Here is a 19,672-nt window from a genome sequence, read left to right as displayed (position 1 = left end):
ATTATTCATATCGCACGATTAAAGGCAGATGCCATTTGCCCCGTTGTCAAATTTGTATTTCTGAACAATTCTTGAGTGAATTGAAGCAAAGTCTTAAAATATGCCACAAAAAAGCAATTTTAAAAAGAAATTTGGCTTGTTTCCATGACCTGCTTTGGGGTGAGGCTGGCTAGTGTCGTCATAAGGTGACAGTAAGGGCAGCTTCACACATGGCTATAATAAACCGAGTAGAAGATAAAGGGAACAAAACAACTTCAAAAAAAACCTTTAAGAAGAAACAAGAAAACTTTGGCCAACCACAAGAGAAAAATAGAAATATGCCTTCAGAAATTGTTTTCAGTTGGTAAAGTTGTAATTGTTCTTTCAGGTCAGCTGGTGTCAGCTTTGATAAATGCTGTCCAGAGCAGAAATATCAGGACTTACTGAGGAAAGAAAGGTCTTTTCATATATATACTATACATGGATAGGCATGGATCGTTTTTTAAAATGTAACCCACTTCTGAGTATGAACGCGTCACTACCGAGGTTCGTAGGAGCTAACAGAGTAACAGCAATAACCACTGGACTCGGGTATCAGTTATCATTGTGAACGTTTTAGTTTTGAAAACTATTTGAACAGTGAACAACATCATTACAATGCAAAACCAATGGGCCCAATAAACTAAGATAAAACATAAGATGTCCATTTGAAGATGTTCCTCTGAATTCGGTTCATTGTGGATCCAATCAAAGTTGGAGTAAGTAAGTCAGGAGGTCAAGGAAAAGGATCCAAAGTAGGCTCTCGTTAGTGTCGGTCTGTAGGACTGACACAATCCTACCACAGAATCCGTTGAATGGTGTGGTGAAGGCTCAAAGTTCGACTGGGAGGCTCTCCATCAGCTTCCATGCATCCAGTAAGACCAAGAACAGAGTTTTCTACAGGAGAAGCCAGGACGGTTAGGAGAGCTTCTTTGACGGTTCTCCAACCTCTTTTTCTCTCGTTTTCAACCCTCACGGGAGAAACAGAAACATTGCTCAGTCCATGAATTACCGATTTGAAGCTACGTCGAATATTTTAGCATACCACTTCCGGTCTCACCCAAAATAAAGTTCCGGTTTTCAAAATAAAACTCACAGTACTTATCAATGTAAGGTGGATAGAAATAGTGATTAGAAATGAATAAAAATTATGATTTAACCCTTTTGTAACTCGCCTAAGCGAGTTACAAAAACATTTCTGAGACATTGGGAAATTTTTCCTCCAAATTTTGCTATTTCCATTCATCTCATGTTGTACCTCAGAATGCACATAAAATACATGATGGAAGCACAGCTGTAAACATTTAACACTGACATTTTCTGACTTCTGTAAATACTTCTTTCAATTTCTCGTCTATGATTACTTAAAAATTTAAATTCAGAGTTTCTTTGTGACTCTTGAAACAACAGTTGACCAAACAATATCGGCTTAAGGAACAATTTAAAAACTGTTGTAGAGCTTTTGATAAAACCACACGATCGTTGATGTCTCTCTTGTGTGCTTGCAAGATTTTTATGTTTCTGAAATTCGTCCCTGATTCACTTAGAGCCATGTAGCAGTTCTTGCTTCTGTTATGTTGGGTAGTAAATGTCAATTGTGAATTGCATTCAGTGGATGGGACTAGAACATCTTGCAGTAGGAATTTGACCTGATTTCATGTTTCTACACATCTTGGCATGTCTGCATTTCTGCTGTCTTGGTCTGGTGTGACATCCACCTTCATCCAGGTCACATTCCAGCAGATGTCTCCGGCCTGTCGGGGTTAATTTTTGGAGCAGAGGTTGGAGCGCTCGATTTTAAAAACATCACGCAGGACTTCCTTCTTTATTCCTGCGTCCCTCCCTCTCTGCTGAGGCAAGGAAGAATGATTGATGAGATGGGTATTCAGCACATAGGGGCACCCAGGAGCGTCCAGTCCAGCCGTCTCATACTGACACACACACACACACACACACACACACACACACACACACACACACACACACACACACACACACACACACACTCTGATATGAGAGTAATTAACCTCAGACTGTGTTAACCCCAGCTGCCCATTAGAAGGACAACAGGATTGATGGGGCTCCCCCCCAGTCCTTAACAATCTCTACAGTTTGTGCACGATTAGAGCACATTAGAAAGTCCGTTTTCTTTTAAAATATAAAACTGCTGCCGTGATTGAATGTCCGCAGCCAAAAGTAACAGCGGTCAGCAAAGATGGAGCGGAACACAATCAGCAAGCCGGATTCATCTCAGTGAATTTCCCAGTGCCAATCAGGAGCTGCAGTATTCATCCTTAATGTGATTTTATTTTTACAAACACAATCTTCACTTTAACATATTTTCCTGTGGAACCACAAATAGACAAGAAGGATCTCAGGAGGGAAAAAGTGGACCATCACCACCAGTCTGTCCTACTTTGTTGCTAATCTTACATTGTCTGCACCAGTTTGGGTGTTGCTGGGGGGTATTCGACGACCCCACAAGAAACAGCTGACAACAACACTAATCACCTTGGAGTCACTTTGCGCCTCAATTTTAAGTCAATCTGCTGAAGCCGTCGTCGTAGGGATATCTGGGTTCTGTATTGACGAGATTTGTGGGTTTGCTGTTGATTTACAGTCCTCCAAAACGCCGTAAAATCTTTATAGAAGTTGTATATGAGTGTGCATGTTGATCCAAAGCAAAAAAGTGTTTAATGAGAGCATGTTGTCAGAATGGGGTTATCTATTAGCGGTTATATAAACGTCCCTGATTGTGACTTTGTCAGACAACGTTGTCGTTACAGAATCTGTGTTTTAGTTTTGCAAAGCGGCAGTTTGGAAATGGCTTCGGAGGGTTAGCATTAGCTGGTTAGCATTTCAGTCACGGCTTAATTCTTGTTTTGACAACAGAAACAGAAAAATATGTAAATGAGAACAGCTTTTATGGGGGTGGTTGGCTGTTGGAAGCAGACAGATTTAAACACCGGCTGAGTTCAGGAGTGTCAAACTCATTTTAGTTCTGGGGCCACATTCAGCCCAATTTGATCTCAAGTTGGCTGCACCAGTAAAATCAAAGTAGACGAATTATCATGAACGACCTGAAGTTTCTTAAAAAAATAACTTCAGTTTCATCAACATTCAGCCTCAGTTTATCATTTCCACGTTACAACTTCCAGATCACAAAGTGTCTACAAAGGAACACAACATTTATTCATCTGGACCTGAACCACAGAGGATTTTATTTTATGATCAAAACAACAAGTCAGACAAAAAGCAACAAAATCAGGACAAAAAGGAGACACAGCGCGACAAAAAACGGACAAACGACACAAGCGAGACAAAAAAGACGCAAAATGAGACAAAAAACAACGAATTAAGCAAAACGCAAAATCATAAAAATAAGACAAAAAACACAAATAAGACAAAAAGAAACAGAATGAGAAACAAAACAACAAAAACATGAGACAGACGACAGCGAGACAGGACAAAATATTACAAAAACATGAGACAAACAAAAGTAAAACAAAAGACCAATGAACAATCTAGTATTTTACCTTAAGATCAAAACAACTTGTCATGGTTTAGAAATTACATAAAATTTATAGTTTTACTAATTTACAATCAGTTGTTAATGTCTTCTCTGGAATTTTTCCACTTTGAGGGCCGGATTGGACCCTCTGGAGGACCGGTTTTGGCCCACGGGCCTCATGTTGGACACCCCTGATTTAGAGTGACATGAAAACACAATAACCCACCGAGTTCTTGGTTATTAATTTCAGATGAGTCTTAAGTTTTCCACCGTCTTTGAATGTCGTTCAGCTTTGCAAAGCTCTGAGCTAATGGTAACGTTAGCCGCATTAGCTGCACAATGTGCTAGCCTCCACAATTTTCAGTTGTTGTGGAGAAGTTGGCATCGAAATTCAAAGTGTTCCTCTCAGTTTTTCGGATGCTGAGAGTGCATGAAGACTCTTGTGTCTACTCTTGTAGCTGACAGAAGAACATTTGGTGTGTTTTGTTGGTGGATCAGATGTTTTGGAGCTATGAGGCAGCTTCTTATTCTGAATGGTTGAAGCAGCGGACAGTGAGGGGGAAGGATCATACAAGTTTTACCTGGACAACTGTTGGGTTCTTTAGCTGGTTTGTAGAAGTTCAGTAATATTCTGACTGACTTGTGAAGCTTTTAAGCCATGCAGGAACTACAGTAAACATGTTTATATCTTAACAATTTTTGCTTTACGCATCCAAATTTCTGACAACCACAAAACAGACAAAAAAATCCTTTAACCCTCGTGTCATCCTGCAGGTCAAAATTTACCCGTTTTATAGTTTGGAAATGTGGGAAAAAATAAATATTTTCACAGTGAAACTTCTGATGTCCACATTTTCAACATTTTGGGAAATCTTTGAACATTTTTTGGTGGAAAAACAAATGTTAAAAATGTTTCTTTAAGAACATTCACAAAATTTCGAATTTCGCTGGATTTTGGTTGATTTTTTTTTTTGTGGATGTTCTTAAAGAAAATATTCAAAGTTTTACTGACATATATATGGAATCACTTTTGATATTTTTAGGATTTTTTTAAAAGATTTTTACTATTTTTTTGAAAATATTTAGAATAATTTTCTTGCCAAATTTGGAGGATTTAAAAAAAAAAATCTTAAGAAATTATTGGAATTTTCTTCCTGTTTTGCAAATGTTCAGAAATTTGGGGCATTTTTTTTTCAGATGTTTTTTTTGGATTTTTTTCAGACAAGGAAACAAAATTTTTTTGGTGCCTGTAAATGAGGACAACAGGAGGGTTAACACCATGGGAAAGAGAAAAACATCATGTCCTTATGATTGTGCCAGTTTGCTCTAGTTTCTTCTCAGTAATTTCTTGCTATCAGCTGACATACATACCGATGTCAATCTATCTACCGTAATATAACGTCGCCTAATTTTCCAGATTAGATCATTTATTATCCGAGTTCTAGTTGTGACTAAAAATCCAAACAGAAGTCTGAGTCTGTTTGCTGTGATTGATCTTCTCACTTCGAGGTGAACTCCTGCCTCCAGCGACAGCCTCTCGTTGCTCAGGACAGATTTTGCTGGAATCAGAGTTGACAAGTTCATTTAAAGCGGCCTGCCAGGGTTCTGTTTACCTAATTGGACATCGAGACACCTCAAATAAAATTCCTGGTTAGCTCAGGTTGGTTTGTCTCGTTTACAGCCTCCTCCCCTTTCACCTTTGACCCCCCCGTGACCCCCTTGACCCCCGGCTCTGGTCCGGGCTGTCGGCCAGATGAGGTCGGTGACTGTCGCTGCTGTCAGACAGATATCACATGTGACATCTCTGTTTCAGTAACAAGTCTGTCAGCGTTTAACAAACCTGATGAGCCACCAATCAGCAGGCGGGTCTGCGGGGTTTCCGGAGCTCGTTCGTCGGCTCGAGTGATGGAAAAACAGTCGAGGTTGTCCTGAAAAAGGTGGACTGTTTCTGCCGCTGCTACTTTTTTATTACGAAGCTGTTATGACTCATGCATCATTAAAGTCCAGAGATATTTCTTTGGAACACCCTGACAAGCCATTACTTACACATTTTGTATTTAAAACCAAATCTGTTGGACATTAATATTTAAGAGGATTTTATGACGTTCCTGTTGAGTTCATTTGTATTTTGTCGTTATAATTATACAAATAGCGCCAAACCGTAAAGATGCAATAATGTTTGTGGCTCCAATCTGCTTGATAATAAAAATAATATTGTAGAATGAGAATAAACATTTTAATAGCTGTTATAATTTTCAGTTTTTATGTGAAAGCTCGTTACCTGTGGTTTTTACAGCCTCTTCAGTTCATTTTTAGCTGTTCTGAAGGTCATACATATGAAGCTAGATGGGTGAAAAGATGAAATTTAATTTCAACCGCAAAGTGAAAAGTACAATTTGTGAATGACTCCAAAGAATTTTCTTTAATAAGTGAAGGTGATAAAGGTTAAATATTGTGTTTTATGTATATTTTCTAATTTGATTTTGTGGTGCAGTTAAGGTTAAAGTTAAAAAAAAAAGAGTTTTCAATCTGAACAAATAAATCAGAACTTACTAGTGAAAGCTTATTTTAAGAGTCAAGCCGAACGTGTCTTTATTTATCAAATAACTACTTTTTTAATTGAGCTTGCAGTTCAGAGTCGAGCCAAATGTGCAAAATGTGTCGTCGCTCTCTTTACTTATCAAATAACTACTTTTTTAACCCTCTTGTCGTCCTGTGTGTCAAATTGACCCGTTTTATAGTTTGAAAATGTGGGGAAGAAATATATATTCACGGTGAAACTTCTGATGTCCACATTTTCAACATTTTTGGGAAATCTTTGAACATTTTTTGGTGGAAAAAAGAAAAGTTAAAAATGTTTCTTAAGAACATTCACATTTCGATTGATTTTGGTTGATTTTTTTTTTTGTGAATGTTCTTAAGAAAATATAAGAAGTTTTTCTGATATATACATGTTATCACTTTAGATATTTTTAGGGTATTTTTGGAAGATTTTTACTCATTTTTGGAAAATTAAAAGAATTTTCTTGCCAAATTTGGGGGATTTTTTAAAATAAAACTTTTAAGGGAAACTTTTAAGGAATTATTGAAATTTTCTTCCTGAAGGTTTTGCAAATTTTCAGAAATTTGAGAATTTTTTTGCTGAATTTCTGATTTTTTTCAGGCAGTGAAACAATATTTTTGGTGAATGAGGACAACAGGAGGGTTAATTCAGCTCCAAATTGTTCGAGTTTTTTTCTCTGAAGACGTGTGTTTTTTTAACTTTGTGTTTTTCAGGATCATTCCTTCATCGTGCAGTACAACGATGGAAACGCAGAGGTGGTGTCCATGTGGGTTTGTCGCTGTCTGGAGGAGAGACGAGCTCAGCACGCTCAGGGACCGATCTGACGTCCTCCAGCCGCCGTCGATCCGGACGTCTGGACCCAAACATCGAGCGCTTATCGAAGGCTGCAGGGTCAAGTACGTCCACATGCACTGCAGAGGTGATTTAATGTACATGGACTAAAAAAAAGCAAATCACCAGATGTTACATACTTCCTGTAAGTAGATCTTTATTTAACAGCACCGGCCGCGTGGACTGAGTCTCTGCTCTGAGCTTTTCTTTCCAGCTTCTTTTTGTCAGCGAGCATCACAGCCTGACGGAGGTTTGGAATTAGTCTGGTCCCGATTCTAAGGATCAGAGACGATAAATTAAAGCACAAGTCTTCGACACGCCGGTCGGGCTGTGCTCTGCTCCTGTGATGGTATCTTCAGCAGCCGTCTTGTGCTTTACCGTTGACGGCCCTCTAGTGAATGTTAAGGTTCCTCCCCATCTGTGTGCCTGTTTATCCAGTGGTATAAAGTTATTACCTCAGCAAACGTTAGTTGTCACTGTAACAGCGAGATTCCTCCCAAAAATTGACTCTTTTTTTTTTTTCCCAGCTTTTGAGCTAAATCGACTGCAGAGCGAAATGAAATCAGGAGGAGCAGACGTTAATTTATTAATTAAATCGGAGTTGAACTCAGTCGCACATTTTTTTATCGGACAAACCACTGAAAGAAATCATCCTGAAGGTCCGGATGGCCACTTTTATCATCAGCAGTTTGGTTTTGTTTTGTTTTTTTATCTCCTCTTAAAAACCGTCACTTTACATTTGTACTCATGGTTTTATTCATATTGTGACCACTAAGTCCTCATTTTGAAAACAAATCTCATGTCCTATACAGATCTAAAGCATTTCATTGGATTGCCTGATGAGATCAGTAACACGTTAATGCAGTGCTCTGAACACCAAAGACGAGCCGAACGATGGATTCTATGGATTTCTGATGGCTGAGCTGAACGAGATGAAGTCCTTTGACGAGGTCTTTAAGTAGTGAAATGTGCTCAAGTGCAATTAAATTCAGATTCACAGCGAACGTAGTCTGATGTGTGAGAATCAGCGTACAGAAACGGGCTGAAAGCAGCAGTTTATTATTCCTCATTTAGACGTGGAAAGATTCTAATCATTGCTGTTTATAGAGCAATCAAACGTTCTTCATGATCTGGGATCTTTTTATTATCATCTTGCATCTATTTCCAGAATGGCCAATATATTCTGCAGTTTTTCTTCTTAAAGTAACATTTGATTTCCAGTTCACCAGAGTAAAGATGGGAGAAATAGCATGTAATATACTATAAGATGCAAGTAGGAATATTACATTGGCCAGATCTTTTAATTTTGGGAGTTGATGGACGCTGTTATCCCACATTACAACATGTGGAAATTGAATTGAAGGTACCATGTCGGTGTGTCGTTGAACAACTTAAGGACTTATATGAAGGCCAGTAGGTGGTTTTATTCATTTACTTTATGGGCAAACATTATTCTTTCTGCTGAGAATTCACGTTTTCCTTGACAGAAATGTTGAAATCATAATTTCTCCACCAAGGAACTCGAGCTTCATGCGTTTGTCCGTCTGTCTGCGCAACGTTACTCAAAAACCAACTTCCATTTCAGGCTAAAACACCTGCAAGATTTGGCCCTAAATCCCCAAAGATTCAAGATTCAAGATCTTTATTTATCACAAACACAATTACACACAGTATAATGAGCAGTGAAATGATTCTGTGGTAGATGAAGAAATTTATGTTCCCACAAGTTCAAACTTCCCTTCTTCTGCCCACGAGCGCTTTCTAACGTCTACGAGTTGTTGGACGATACATCCAGCATGGTGGAACATCTCTAGAGTGAAAAACACCGTGTTTGTTGAGGTTGTTCAAACGTAAATGTTAATTATCTTCAACATGTGGAGCATCATTTTCCTCTCTAGTGTTGGGAACACCTGTGGGCTCCGAGGAAAACGTCGGACAAATCGGAGTGATTCAACTTTAGTTTCTGTCTTTTTTCGAACGAATATTTCGAACGGATTTGGATGAAACTTCCAGGGAAGGTCAGAATGAAACAAGGACCAAGTGATTATTGTCTGGATCCACAGATTAGTTAAAGATTTTCGTGTCATTGCGAGATAGCGGCACGGAGTCACTGTAACCATGACAACAAGTGAATGCCACATGATTCAAACCCACCGTAGAGGACTTATCAAGACTTACCGGTTAAAGTCATACGACTGAGCAGCCTTGGCGGAGTACTGTGCTTTTCTTGTTTAATGTTTGACACCCATCCGTGTTTCATTACTCCGGTTTGTTGGGTGGAAGTCAAACACAGCATCCCAACCGGTTTCCAAGACATGGATTAAGGCTTGGTCTGAAGGTTTTATAAAGATCTCCACTGAAAACGGTTCTCCAAAGTCTTGGACCAATCGAATCGCTTTCTTTGCGTTTCCACTTTGGTCTGCACACCGTTGGGATTCACCACTTCACCATATTACTGCATGTTAACCTCCGACCTTCGTGTTTGTTCATCCGTGGCTCAGTCTGGTTTTTATTCACACAAAACACCACAATGTTAGGTTCCGTATATTCACTGCTCAGAGGATTGTGGGTAAGGACGCTGTATTACATCGAAATGCAGCCAAATGTCATAGGACGTCCTGGTATTTTTGACGTACTGGGACATACTAAAACTTTTCTCTAGCTTATTATACAGTATGTTCTGGATGTTGGAACTCATCCCATGTTTGGTAAACTGAGCCTTAAAGTTTAGTGGGTTATAATATGGAACAGAAACTATTCAGTATGTGATCCCAGACCACCTTAAATCCATTTATCATCTGTTCTAACTCAGTGATCTGATAATAAACTAACTAGAATGAGCCTTTTTCTCGGTTACAGCAATAAGGGGAACGTTCATTTCTCACAGATTGTCACTGCAGATTTTATTCGTGCCACTATTTGCCTCAGAAACCTGCAGGTGGGGCTTTTGTTTTCTGTTTTTTTTGTTTTTTTTACCTTTGTTGACATAAATGTACTTTCACCACAATATTGGGGAAAAAAATGTCCATTCATCATCATAAAGATATTACTCTGATAACCACCGAAACATAGATCATTTTTCAGCAGGTAAAATTCCTTCTCTGCATCATTACTTTAGTGGGACGCCCACCGGTCATTTAGTTGCTGTTAAATTTTAAATATTTCGCGTTCTGGTTAAGCTACTAAATTCATGTGAAAGAGGACGAGTGTTTTGTTGCTCATGAACTAAAGGTTGGCGCGTTTTTGCCACTCAAGTTCAGCTAAAAAGAGTAACGTTTTGATTTAAGTCTGACATTTCCTGTTTTTATTGTTCTCACCGATTGTGTTTTTTTTTTTTTTTTTAAAGGAATTTGCCGTAAAGACGGACATATTTATTATTTTTTTTACTCTTCAGCCTGCTTCCATCTGAGACCAGCTCTTGCCCTTTTTGTTGTTTTTCTTGTTCTTGCCAAAAACCACAAAGCGTCCAGTCAGTGATGGGATTCTTATTGCTGGCTGATTATGGCCTTCTCTGTAATTATCTGTGTGGGCACATATTCCAACCATAATAAATAAAATGTATTTCAACTGAATCGTTTGCCTAAGTTTCATGTTTTGTTGTTCTCTTAAATGTTTGACCTTTGAAACTCTCTGTTGTTCTCTGTCTAGATTCAATTGAATGCTACTGAATGACTTTTTCTGTATTTTTTTTTTGCAGAAAAAATGAATCTATAGGCTTAAACGGTTTAAAACAAAGGTCCGATGATGCATCTGTTTCAGATTTGAAATGAAGATGGGGTTGTAAACGCTCACAGGCTCTAAGAATCAGACTAATTCCTGGGTAGGTTTTCTGTGTTTCAGACGAGGAAGAATCTGGGGTCCGATGGTAATGAATAACCTCCATAAACAGTGCTAATTTTGACAGTTTGGGTCGATATTTGTGCAATACATTTGTCACTGAAATAGGAAATGCTCCTTTAAAATGGATTTTACTTTGAATTTTTTTGCACAACATTACTTTATCTAATGTTGAATGCAGTGTTGTTAATTTTCCCCTCATGGTTGTTGTCTATTATTGTTTATTTTGAAGGGAAAACTATTTTTGCTGCTTTCAGGATGACACAACGAGGAAACGGCATCAGTTTGAAGGTTGAATCTCAGTTTTTTCCCTCACTGTGCACCACTTTTTGACTTTTAAGGTGTATTTCTGTTCATATGATCACCTTCTTCTCTTCACCGCGTTTCAGATCGATTCTTCTGAAGATTAAATTTCCCTTTTACACTGAATAATGCACACTTTTGTAGACTTATTAAATGTTAAGTGTTACTTTTCCAGCACTCGTTCTCCTGCATTTTGGTAAATTTCTTCATTTTCAACTTGATGTTTATGTTTTTGAGAGAAATTGTCAGGAAAATTCTTCAGTGGAGTCCTAACTGCTCCAAATTAACACTCAGAGTCGTCTTTAGGTCAAAGCAAAGTTTTATCAACAAGGAATCAACATGAAGAGAGCACAGCCTGAACAAGCGACTGACAAAGAAGGGAAACGGCATAGCTTTCATACGGGCACATTTTTGTATCATAGTTGACATTTTTGCCGCTTTGAAAATGACTTAGAGAGACACAAAATTAACATATAAAGACAAAAAAATGGCGAGACACACAAAATAATAGCACAAAGTTGCAAAATGACCACAGAGGCACACGAAAGGACCACAAAACACCTAAAATTACCACAAAAAAAAGGCACAAAATTACCACAAAAAGACCTAAAATGCCCAAAAAGACAGTCTGAAAATGACCAAAAAAGAAACAAAATAACCACAAAATGACACAAAATAGCCACAGAAAAACATAAAATGACTCGGTGAGACAGATAATTGTCATATAAAGACACAAAATGACTACAAAAAATTGCAAAACGACCACAAAAAGAATTAAAATGCCCACAAAACAGACTGAAAATAACCAAAAAAGAAACAAAATGAGCAGGTCATGTGATCTGGAATGAACACACTTCCTTGAGACGTGTTTTTGTAACGGGGAACTTTGTGGAAAGGGATTTCTCTGATTCAATTTGTTGTTTTCCATATAAAATTTGACATGCTGCCAAAAAATATCTGTCATGATTATCTCAGCTTAATAAAAAGAACACAATCCAAACTATTTGTGAATCAGCTCATTTTATTATTGTTTAGCTCATTAGAAGGTGGTTGGTATTAAATTGGGATGGTTATTTAATTGACATTTTAGTGATTTCCAGTCATTTTTTTTTATTAAGAAGTGATTGTTTCTTTAATAAATAATGATGGAATTTGTAAAGACATGATCATAATGAACATTAAAATGTTAGTTTTTTTACTTTTAATAAATATGTATTGAAGATATATCCCATGGACTTCAAAAGTCCCTCAATTATAGATTGACCCAATCTAGCCGCGCTAGACAACCCACGGCAACGAATTTAATTCTCTGCCAGGGTGGGTCTCGTTACCCTCGGTAAGCCTTGAGGTTTGATGCTCCTAAAACTGGCCGGACCAATCACCATGAAGTGTAGAGTCAGAAGGCGGGCGTAACGAAGTGACGACAGAGGCGCCACGATTCTGACAGAAACAACCAGAAACAACCATAGAAACAAGGATAGACAAGAAGATGGCTGCGCACAATAAACCGTTATCTTTCGACTCGGCTTTGGCCACAGCCCTTAAAGATTTCTGTTAACATGTCTGTAATATACTTGAGCTTCACCCATTAACTGTATAAATAAGGCTTTACCGAACTACCGCATCCTCTGATTTCCGGCGCTCTAGGTCTACGTCAGCCTATTTGTTGCTCTGATTGGTTGTATACCTACCCAATTGCTGCAGAGTGATTTGAAAGACAACCTTTTAGCCCGCCTCCCTCCCTGTCGAGAGTTCCTAGACCCTTGCGTCTTCAGACCTGGGTCTAGCGCAGCTAGGCTAAGATTGACCCAGTAAGAGCACTGATCCACCAGGGACTGTACCGTCCAGATGCAGTGTCTTTATACTACTACTACTACACTCACTTTAGACACACTCACTGCACTCATCTGTGCTGAATTAGTCACTTTAAAGGGAGTGAATACTTATGAAATCACTTATTTTACATTTAATTAATTGACATTCTGTTTTCACTTGGACATGGAAGAGTCTTTTTTGTAAATTCTTGTTTTAATAAAAAATGCCTATACTTGGATCATCTATAATTTAATGTTGAAAAAACAAGGCCTTCTATGTTCTTTATAAGTAAGAATGTAACTTATGGACTACATTTGTTTTCCGAGATCATGGAAAGAGATGCAGCAGCTCCAGAAACATGAGCTGGTCTCTAAACTTGTGTCAGGATGATCCATCAGCACCTCGAACCGCAGCCTCAGAATGACTGTTGAGTTAAATCAAACACTGAACATCTTAACCTTTATGAAGGACCGCTGTGTTCGACGCTTCGGCCTTCTGGACCTGATAAACTCTCGACTGAGTGCAGAGTTCAGACAAGCAGCCTGATGGAGTTGTCATTAAAATGATCACAGAAAGACCTGGAGAGCCTTAAAGAAACGCCTCCACTCCTTCACCTGGCTTTAAGTCTAGAGAAAAATCACAGTTTCTTCATTAATTCTTTGACATTTCCACGTCTCTCCGTAGAATGACCCGAACCTGTGAGCACCTTGCTTTCTGGAGTTCAGTTATAATTTGCATTTCATAATTAATCTTAGTCAGCCTTTAATTAACATCTGCTTTATTCCTGCTTATTAATTTGTGCTTTAGCCGTGAAAAGCAGTTCAGATGTTTTCCAGCAGAGCGATTGTGTTTAGATGCCATTGTTTTTTTTCTCTCTTAAAGCATCAAGGACGCCCTGAATTCTCCTTCTACGCAACTTAGAACTCTTGAATATGAAAGATTTGTGAGAACACCACAGAAAAACAAAATCTCTTCCAAACCTCCAGCTCTTCACATTGAACTTCATTACCTCCAGAACAATAAGGACATAAATTTATCCCCGAATTCAGAGTTTTATCAGAGGAGCGACGGTAAACCACGACTCTACTGATGACAGATTTTTAACCTCATTCATGTGAAGTTCAAAGACTTAAACTGATCCCGATGTTTTCCTCATGAATCTCTGAATCCGATACAAAAATGTGGCACCGCTAAATGAATAGTGTTTATGATTCAAAAAGGAAAATATTTTCATGCATTCCACATTCACAAACGCATAATTAAATACAACACATACCAATACATTCATTAAAGTCTTTAAATGTCAAGAATGCTGAGAAGCAAAGACATGAATGTTCAGGATTTGTCAGAAAATTTGCTTTGAAACAGAAGAAAAAGCACAAAAATACAGAATTCTAATGTCTCCTAATGCTACCCAGAGCTGACACAGATTTAATATCAGTGTGGTGGATGAGTTTTATTTCTGCAGTATTTTCTTTTTATGTTAAACTGGTGATGAGGAATTTTCATTTATTCAAGAACTCTTCAAGTGTTTTGGAAACATTTCCATTCCCGTGATGTTCTGACAGTCATTCTCTGACTCAGTCTGAGTGAAATAATGAACTTTTAAACAGACCTTCATGTTCCCCAGAGGATGCATCCACTGACTCTGGTAAATCTGTGACTTTTCCTTCAGCACCACTTACAGTTTTTGTTTGGTTTATGTTTATCATTTTGTTCATATTCTCATCATAAACATTTTATCTGTTAGTGACATTCCATCTTGTGTCCTCAGCAGGTAAGAAACTTTACTTTTTTTTGTTATTTTGACCTTTACCCGTCTGTTTCATACTTTTTCCAGTCTAATGCTAAGCTAGGCTAAACCCTGTCAGCTAGCTTCTTACAAACACAGTGGGTGGCTTTTATAGAGTCTGTTGGCAGAAATGGGGGATATTATTCATAATTATGTTTTTTTATGTTTGTCTATAAATATGAGGAAATTAGGAATTGTTATATCTACAGGGGGAGCTGGAGTTCCGTCCCTACAGGTTGATGTAAGTCGATTTTCGGCGTATGTGGGATCTCTGGTGAAAATGTAAACAAGCCGTTCAGTGCATCACGATATCGATCAGTTCTTCAGAAAAGTCATGAATACCAACGACTTTCATGCATGTATGAATCATTTTATTACATGTTCAAGTATTCACTTTTTATCGCCGATGATCGTCAAGGCAGTTTGTCGGTGCGTTGCCATTTTCCCAGCATTTTATTCTAATTTCACTTCCATGGAGACGGCTTTCTTTTTCTTCCAAGCATCAGAAGCGTCTGACTGACGCTTGGGAGCCATAATGAAGGGCAGAAAGTTAGTGTATGTAGCGCAATCCAAGGTGGCGTACAACCGGAGAATGGAAACAAAGATGTTTTATAGCGCGTGGCGACGTATTCATCCGCTCGCTCTTCAACTCGTTCCATGTAACCAATTCTGATGGAATGACAAATGCCGTAGGTCGATGACATCGTAAACCGAGGGAGCAGGTCCTCTTCCAGACTCCACCTTGTTGCAACACCATGTTTCTACAGAAGCCCAGAATGGACAAACCAGACACCAGCTCTAGAAAAGGTCTTCTGCAATTTACTGCAGCAAAAATTTAAGTTTCTCCTACATACTTGTAAAAGTAGGGTGAGGAGTGTTTAGTTGGCCGCATCCTGCACTTCAGTCAATACATACCACCGAAGTCTACACACAGCACATTTAACATTTACTTCCTTTTTATGTAACAATACTAAAGCCTCAGAAACCGCTTGTTTGTTGGACTCTTGCAGTAACAAGAACGTCCTCCTGTAGGTCACAGAGAAGGTAAGAAACTGCTGTTTTGCTACATGGATTACAAAGTGAAGCCGTGTATCCAGGAGGTTATCCTTCCGCTTGTGTAGCCTGGTTTGGTGACATATTTTGTTAGAACTACCACATTATACACAGCTGTATATTACACAGAATGTCTTCAACTCTATATGTTTTCAAGGTATAGCAAGCAACTAAATAGCCTCTTAGCTAATTATTTTTTACACTTTTACAGTCCAGTTTCTTCTTAATCTATTGCAAAAATTCAGAATTTTCAACACATTCAAGTTAAATTCCCAATTTCGGAGACAAAACGGCTGGCAGACCTTTATAAATTCATGGCAGTTCACAGACGTTCTCCTGGGAATGTTTCATTTACGAATAGGTATGAAGAAAATGAGGTGTAAATTGTGTCTGGTCTTGGCGTATTTGCGATATTTCTTCCACTGAGATACAGTTGCTTTAAAGGAACCTTGCAAAATTGTTTTTTTTCTCTATTTGTTCTAAGGCTGTTGTATAAAATTCTGCTAATGTTTTCAGCTGAAAGTTGTTGGTTTTGGTTTGTTCTTGTTTTCTAGGAGCGTGTTTTGACAACCTTGACATCATCCTCTGAATATTCCTAACAAAACATGACATCTTAGGTAACTTTTAACCTTGTAGGGACACTATTAGTAATGACAAATATCGTTAGCACACTGAGCATTAGAATGAAACGTTTTCTTCCAAACATTAGAACTTGTAGAGTTAGGGTTCATTCTGCGATATTTAAACAGCAAAACAACGACGTGAGTGAAGATATATTAGAAGAGAACAGTTTTCACTGAACTCATTTGGCAAATCTGCCCTCAGCAACAGGCTTTGATCAGCTGTTCATACGATCAGGATTCATTTCTGAACTTCAGGTTTAGCAGCTCGTCTCCTCAGGATGACGAAGAGCCGATGATTAATTCAAAGAGGTCTAGAGAGGTCTTCAGTTTAATCCCTGCATGTTTATTTGCTAAAGACATCTTAAAAGTCCTCTTTTTTTAACATTAAGTCCTGCAGATCTCAAGGAAACAAGCTAATGTCAAGATCACTGAATCATTTCTTCAGCATCGCCTTAAGCTTAAACAAATATTTGTCTCAGTCCTTCCAGTTCTTCCATAAAGACTCACGGCCTTCACGGCTGTGTTGTGTTTCTTTAAGTCACACTTTGTTCTTCTGTTTAGTCCTTGTACAATGCCGCTTCTACACGTTCCAGTCTGAATGCAGCTGCACATCTATTGACTGGCAGCCAAGTGTGCTAGTTATGCAGCCGTGTGTCGCATAACAGAAGCGCGGAGGCATTTCAGGGCCCTGACACGAATCTAAGCAGCCAGCGGTAAGTCAACGGTGAGCCTCATTGTCTGGAGCTTCAAGTTTTCTAAAGGAGCCCTAGAAGGCAGAGGATGGTTTGATTTCAAGGCCCATCTATACTCTCATATTATCTGATGATACAGAAATTCTTCCCCCGCTTTATTTAATCATTAAATGAAATCCATCTTTAGCGAAATGATCTTGTGATTGAGGTTGCCCTGCCAGATCCTGATCCTTTACCTGCTGCCTGACCTTTTCTACACTTCTAAGTAAGCATCGGTTATTCTTCTGAGAAACATCCACTAAGAGCCAGAACGCTGCTTGTCCTTGTAGTTTTTTTTTCTTCTCAGTCTCCAGTGGGAGAGAGAATTGCCTCTGCAGTATGAACCTCGTGCTACCAATATCCCCGTCAAGTGTTTGAGAAAGTTCATTAGAGGAAGAGAAGTGCAGATACGTTTCAAAAGAGCACAATGCAGCGTTCGTGGAAACCCTTCACTGAGACTCCAGCCAGACAGAGAAAATAATTTGCTTTTGTCACATTTACTCTTGCATCTTTAAGAATAAAAGCAGCAGAACAGCCTTGTACACCTGCTGCCGGATCAATAAGAGAGTTGTCTACGGGATGGGATGAAAGGCGCCGCCGAGCTCCTCATCCTGGTCCATTCAGACGGGATGTCGGCAAACAAGGAGCACAAAGGGGTACATCGACTCATTAGCAGCAAAAACCTCCAGATTACTTTCCCGGTGAAGAAATAACACCGATACCATGGCGATGAGACACTTCTGTGACTCCAACAACAGCATGTTAGCATACCTGCGATGTTGTTAGCATCCTGGTAGAACGTTTACCATGTTTACCGTTTTATTTGAAGTGCTGGGAACATCGGAGTTGCATCTCTTGTGTTTCTAGATGATGTTCTATTGGTTTCATAAGGCCGTTTTGTAGCTGCAGTAAAGGTAGTGTCGTGTACTAATGTCAGGGTGTGAAGAGCTAAAAGTAAAAGATGGCATAATTATGGCAAATGCTATTAGACTGAACATATGTATAAAATACATAATGATGAATATTCTAGTAATGAGTGATGTTTTGATGCTACACACAGGAACGAGCGTTTCCAAAAGGTTCATTTATTGGTGCAATGTTTCAGTACTAGACCTTCATCAGGCAAAGGATTTTCAGTTTTGCACCACATTGCAGCAGTAAATGTATCTTTGCAAGGAAAGTCCTCCATGGGCAGCTTGAGCTCAGTTTTGGAGAAAGGTTGAGGAGGTCGGACATCCAGAAGGAGCTTGGAGTAAAGTTGCTGCTTCTGTGCATCAAAAGCAAGTCCACTGCAGTGCTCAGGGCATCCATACCTTTGGAGGTTTTTCAGGCAACCGGGAGTCGAGCTGGAACTCGCTGAGAGACTGGAAATGTCAGCTGGTCTGGGAACGCTTCAGGATCCCCCAAGAGGAGCTTGCTGCCACCACGACCCCAACCTGGATAAGCAGAAGAGGATGGATGGTTGCTAAACAGCACAAAGTGTAGCTTCAGAATCGAGACCAGGACACGGATGTCTGTCCAGAATTTAAAAGTAATCGAGACGTTTCTCATGAGGAAAAGTGAAGAAATCACCAGAGTTGGTAGGAGGCTTCCTCTGGGAACCATGAATGTCAGACAGACATGGCTAAAAAAAAACATTTGTATGTTTTTGTTAGCAAATATTTTTGTTTGTTTTCTTATTTTCAAACAGTGGACTTCATCAGAACTAAAACAGCAGCATCAATCCATAAGAAGAGTCACCGACCTGTTAGTTAAACCTAAAGAACAGACGTAGACCATCATGGTTTTAAGCCATGTCAATGAGCCATGCATGAGGTCTGGAGATTAGGCTCATGGTGGCCTCTACACACTGCCAGTTTAACAATCTTATAAGTTCACAGCTTGCTATGCTGGACGACATGAATGTTATAATCTTTGGGCACGATATGGAGTTTGCTCTGTGAAGATTAACGATGACAATGCAGCTGAATCTCACTCAGCCTACGATGAGTCGACGTGAATGCGCAAGAATAAAACATCATAAGCGTGCGCTGTCCATCCGTGAAAAACAAACGGAGCTCCTACAATCACAGTGAATAACTTCTAATGTTAGCTTACTACCCTTGGAGCTGTAATTCTGCCGCCACATCCTTCCGTGTTTCGTCCTTTTTTGTCCGGTTGTGGTCTGAGCTGGAGGACATGTCAAAAAGGCTTCTGCTGCCACAACACTAGGCTGTCTTCTTTTTTTTAAATCCCACATACTTGTGTTGATGTGTTTTGTTGCCACAAATCCCGCATTTCTATTGGTTGGTTAGTTGTCATAGGTTTAGCAGCAGTCACACTGTGAGACGATCACTCAGAATTTTATGGCAGCTTGTCTTTGGTCGCCATGACAACGGCCATCCCTGAACCTGTCTCACAGTGTGATGTAGGACCACCGATTTAGAGCCAGAACCAAAGGTATCGCCACCGTTCTCTCACTGTTGTCATCTTTCATCTGGGATGACAAAAAGACAGAGTGTAGAGGCCTTTAGATGGTCCAAAGAGGAATATATCGCTATTTCAGATTCATTATCTTGAATTTTTTCAGACTTTTACGATTTTGGCAAACTTTTG

At 39.1% G+C, this 19,672-nt stretch overlaps 1 protein-coding gene across 1 annotated transcript in view; it reads left to right on the top strand.

Annotated features, from left to right (window-relative positions):
- The window catches only part of map2k5 (mitogen-activated protein kinase kinase 5), a 99,976-nt gene extending 89,481 nt beyond the window's left edge, over nt 1-10,495 (top strand). The window contains 1 exon segment of the mRNA XM_022215726.2: nt 6,806-10,495. Within this exon segment, the coding sequence (XP_022071418.2) occupies nt 6,806-6,916 (111 nt within the window). The 3' untranslated portion in view covers nt 6,917-10,495.
- The last annotated feature ends 9,177 nt before the right edge of the window (nt 10,496-19,672 follow it).

Source organism: Acanthochromis polyacanthus, chromosome 2 (genome assembly GCF_021347895.1).
Source record: "Acanthochromis polyacanthus isolate Apoly-LR-REF ecotype Palm Island chromosome 2, KAUST_Apoly_ChrSc, whole genome shotgun sequence".
NCBI classification, from domain to species: Eukaryota; Metazoa; Chordata; class Actinopteri; family Pomacentridae; genus Acanthochromis; species Acanthochromis polyacanthus.
Note: the sequence above shows the minus strand (reverse complement) of the source record. Positions and strands in the feature narration are given on the sequence as shown.